Source organism: Blastomyces gilchristii (genome assembly GCF_000003855.2).
Source record: "Blastomyces gilchristii SLH14081 genomic scaffold supercont1.19, whole genome shotgun sequence".
Lineage (NCBI taxonomy): Eukaryota > Fungi > Ascomycota > Eurotiomycetes > Onygenales > Ajellomycetaceae > Blastomyces > Blastomyces gilchristii.
In genome coordinates this window covers 113,738-117,988 of record NW_003101664.1, presented here as the reverse complement: position 1 = coordinate 117,988, position 4,251 = coordinate 113,738, and the positions used below count along the sequence as shown (strand labels likewise).

The following is a 4,251-nucleotide window of genomic DNA, read 5'->3' as shown; positions in this document are numbered from 1 at the left end:
GATGTCGGCTGCAATATCGTCCTAGTTATATCAATAAGTTAGGTCTCTGTCTTTTTTAACTCAGAAGGTTCTTCCATGGGTAGTTCAGGAGCGTCTTTGACCACAGACAGTCTGTAGAACAGATTGTTGACAGACAGACAGACAGAAGAAATGGCGGTTGCAGCCCGTTGTCGTGCAGAGTGGGAGCGCCGGCTGCGTCTGATCACGATAGATAGATAGGATAGAGCCAGAACTATTAGTTACAGCAATAGATCAGGGTATGCTTATTTCCCTTCCTCCCAATCTACTCTGAACACATTCTTATTTCCTTCTTTTATTTTTATTTTTATTTTTATTTTTAATTTCTACCAGAAGCCCGGTGCCTCGTGCCCCGTGTGCCTTGTGCCTTGTGCCTTGTGCCTCGTTCCTCGTTCCTCCATCCCATCCATCCACAACTAAACATGACTTTCTCTTCTTCTCCGCGCTACTCGCACCTCGCACGCACACCCACCCCCCGACAAAAACAACTTGACAGCCCAGTCTTGAATAACTAACTTAAAACGCCCGCCCTAGGGGTTACGGTTACCCCTTTCAAGGGCTTCTTCGTATCGAAAGATAGTAAATGATGTAGGTACGCTACACGCTTCATTCGAAGGAGAAGGCGATGGTATGCAGTGTGGAGGGTTTGACGTGACCGGGGGGGGGAAATAATAATAATGGGATGGGTGGGGGGAAAGAGGTTGAACGCACGCAGGGAAGGGAAACTAAATCCGATTCGCTGCTGGGTTTGATGATTGCTCAGAGCAATATTATTATTGAAAAATCAATGTGAAAGTGAAAAATAACATAAAACTAAAAACTAAAATAACGTGGACGGACTCGTCCCCAAGGGTGGCTAATAAAATCATACGAGAATGATGTCCCATTTTCGTTATTTTCACACTTTCGATGTTTGAGCTGATCACAGGCGGGGCGGGGCGGGGGTGAGTGACGTGATAGGATGCCCTTTATTATTCTTCACCGCCGAATGCCTCGTTCCCTAATGGCCACTTATAAATTAACTTACTAATAAGAATTATAATTAATCACATTCATCATTCTGTCTGGATTTCGTTTTGGATATTTCGCCATTTTTCGGATCCCTCCTAGATATTCATTCCATATCATGATTTTGGGTAAAAATGTAAAAAGTTAAACCTGGGAACTGACTGCTCTCTCTCTCTCTCTCTTTCTCTCTCTCTTGGTCTGGTTTTTTGTTCCTGGCGCGAAACTCTGTCTCTGGCCTCGAGCAAAACAGCGGGGTAGAGAGTCTGGGACCAGCCCCAGCCCCAGCCCTGGCTCCCGTCCGGCTCATCGCCCATGGTTACAGGACAGTACATACATACGTAACTTGCTGCGGAATGCGGTAATCGTTTTTTTGACAGCAAAGCTGGGCGTGACAGTGGTTACAGGTTCACTGCTGGGGGGGGGTCCATCTTTCTTCCGCATCACTTCTCTTCTTTCTCATGGCTAGGTTCAGGTAACCTCCAATCATAAAGAGCGATGGAGTGAGTGAATGGCATTGTACGGGTCTTTTTAAGAGACATCACTTATAGTTAACTAACTCCTGTGCTTGCTATTAAATTTGGTTGGATGAAGGCGAAAAATAACTAGAATAGAATAGAGAGACTTCCCTTGTTTCCATCAGGACACACTCAACGCAAACACACGCAACACATACACAAAACACAGCGCGATCTATTATTTGTGAGATGAGAGCCGGTGTTTCTGATGCGTGACAAGGAAGATTACTTCTTCTAACTAGGAACTAGGTGGGTTGGGCCGATGGAAAAATGACGACAGAAAGTGCAAAGTGCGACATTCCAGGGTCCTTAGTCCCACCATCTAGGGGGCAAGGAAATTGTGGATAAACGATAAACGATGGGATGGGGTGAGCGCTGAGGGGACAGACAGACCAGAGAGTCAGACTAGAACAGACTGGACGGAAATAATAATATTTAATAATGTCTCGGCAAAGTTGTGATCTGACGTACACGTACCGTACAGGTACTTCATGCCCATAAGGGTCTATCTATTATCCCTTAGCGAGCCAGCGGGTGCGCTTCCTGTCTTTCTGTCTTCCTTTCTTCCTTGGTCTACTATACTGTACATGTACATATCTACCAACGCGATGTATGGCAATCCGTGTAACGACAATATCTGTCATCTACAACAGGGGATAACTACTAAAACTCCATCGAAAGTTGGAAGTTGGTGAACAAACTTTTAATTGAACCTTTTGAACTCGTTCATTATTCTACACATAGCACAGGCTATAGCAGGTAGGTAGATAAATACCCTCCTCCCCACCTAACCTTATTTGGCTCTGGTGGGGGGAATAACTACATCATCCGGAGCCCTGAAAGTCTTTACAATACCCGTCCAATAGCGACATCCTAGAATATCCCAGCGCGTTCTCGTTCTCGTGCCCTCTTTCTTGAACATTCGATTCGGACTTCCGAAAGAATCTACCTCCCGACTGACTGACTTACTCACTCACTGACTGACTGACTGACTGACTGACTGACTGACACGCACGCCAAAACCCGGGAGGCGAGCGAGTGAGGCAACAATATACTAATAAATGGATGGTGCCTCGTCTGTACAAGTACCTAGCCTCCTCCATACATCGTCACTGGCGGAGGGGCCAAGTGGGTGATTGGCGCACGGCACTGGTCATCTGCATCGCATGTGGGCGCGAGTAGTCTGCGAGAGCCCTGGATGGAGGCGTGCTGGAGACTTGGAGTGGAGTGCGAGCCCTCAGAGGGGAAAGGGTTTCTCCATCCATTTTCATCCATTTTCATCCCTGGCCACTTGTCTTGTCTTCCGTCCGCCCCCCACCTCGCTGGATGATTTGCTGGCTCTTTATTATTAAGAAACTCACCCCCTGCTGGCGCTGTTTGCAAAACCAACCTTCCCCAGCGTACCATTATGCTTGAAATTTGAGCGGCCTCTACCAGGTGTTAAAGAGCTAGATTTTTGCCCGTTTGTATCACATCATTTGAACCTACTGAGCATGGTGGGGCTATTTGAGCAGTGAGGGAGGTATCATCATGCTGAGTTTTTGAACACCCTCAAAGAAATATAAAATAAAAATGAAAATGAAAATGAGACAGAAAAGTAACAAAAATTCAAGACTGCAAATGGGCAAATTCTCGGCCTTTTTCCCTCTAATCTAATGGAACAAAGACATTGTTCACATCAACGACCAAACCAACCAATCAACTCCTGTACGGGTTCATCATTGTTTTTATTGTGGTGGCAACTTCAAACAGGCCAGGCTGCATAAACCATCCTAACTCAGCAGCACTGACAGGGCGAAAGGGGCGGGCGCCAATCCGGTTGGCTGGCATAGCAAAATGTGAACGAGTGAAATCGCCCCCAGGAGTCCCGAGGAAGAGGACAGATAAGAGAGGAGTCCTCTGCCGCCGCTGCAAGCAGAATGATACGATAATTATGATACGATATGTTTGTGCTCCATAGTTGCTGCTTGGTATATTTCTTATTCCATTGTTGTTGTTGTTGTTTGGTTCTGGCTTGGGTTTGGATGTTTCGCATAGTCAGTTATCTGAGGAATTATCGTAGTTGATTGATGGGGATTCTATAATAATAATAATAGCTAGTCCCCCGTAACTCGATTTACGTTTTTACCGGATGACTGAACGTACCTGTTTCCATCCTCTCCTAGTTTTACTCGTTGTTCCATGAAGTTTCTCGTTCTCTTCCAGCGCCGTCCTCGATATGCCCCTCCTTTTCGTATCGATAAGGTCCAAGCCCGCGCCAAGCCATATCTAAACGTTTGAGGGGGTTAGGTTTTTCAAACTTTACATCCATTTTGATATGCACCACCATTCACATCCATCCATGTAATGCATTCAACAGCTTTTGCCACCACTTATTGGATAAGACAGGAAGTCACTGATCACAACCTAGGTATGTGAAATGGCTTTGAGTGGCTTGGATCTTTGGAACAAGAACAGTGTGCCCCTTTACTCCCTTCATTCATCTTCTGCAGTGGTTCTGTCCATCACGATTCATCAACAGGCTTTATCAGCTACCTTCTTTAACAAACCCAAGCGAGCCAAAAAAGAAAGAGAGAAAGAAAGAAAGAAACAAAAAGAAAAGAAAAGAAAAGAAAAGAAAAGAAAATGTAAGAGGCCTACGCCGAATAGATTGGTATTATATTGATAGGTCTTATTTAACAAAGATAAAAACATTAAAGAAGGAAAGAAA

The 4,251-nt window shown here is 45.2% G+C and overlaps 1 protein-coding gene across 1 annotated transcript; it reads right to left on the bottom strand.

Moving 5' to 3' along the window:
- Positions 1 to 1,440: 1,440 nt before the first annotated feature.
- Positions 1,441 to 3,941, bottom strand: BDBG_07396 (uncharacterized protein). Its single transcript, XM_031723069.1, has 2 exons — positions 3,687 to 3,941; positions 1,441 to 3,550 (listed from the first exon to the last, which is right to left on the bottom strand). The coding sequence occupies exons 1-2, from the start codon at positions 3,694 to 3,696 to the stop codon at positions 3,240 to 3,242; spliced, it is 321 nt and encodes a 106-aa protein (XP_031580150.1). The 5' UTR covers positions 3,697 to 3,941; the 3' UTR covers positions 1,441 to 3,239.
- Positions 3,942 to 4,251: the final 310 nt, after the last annotated feature.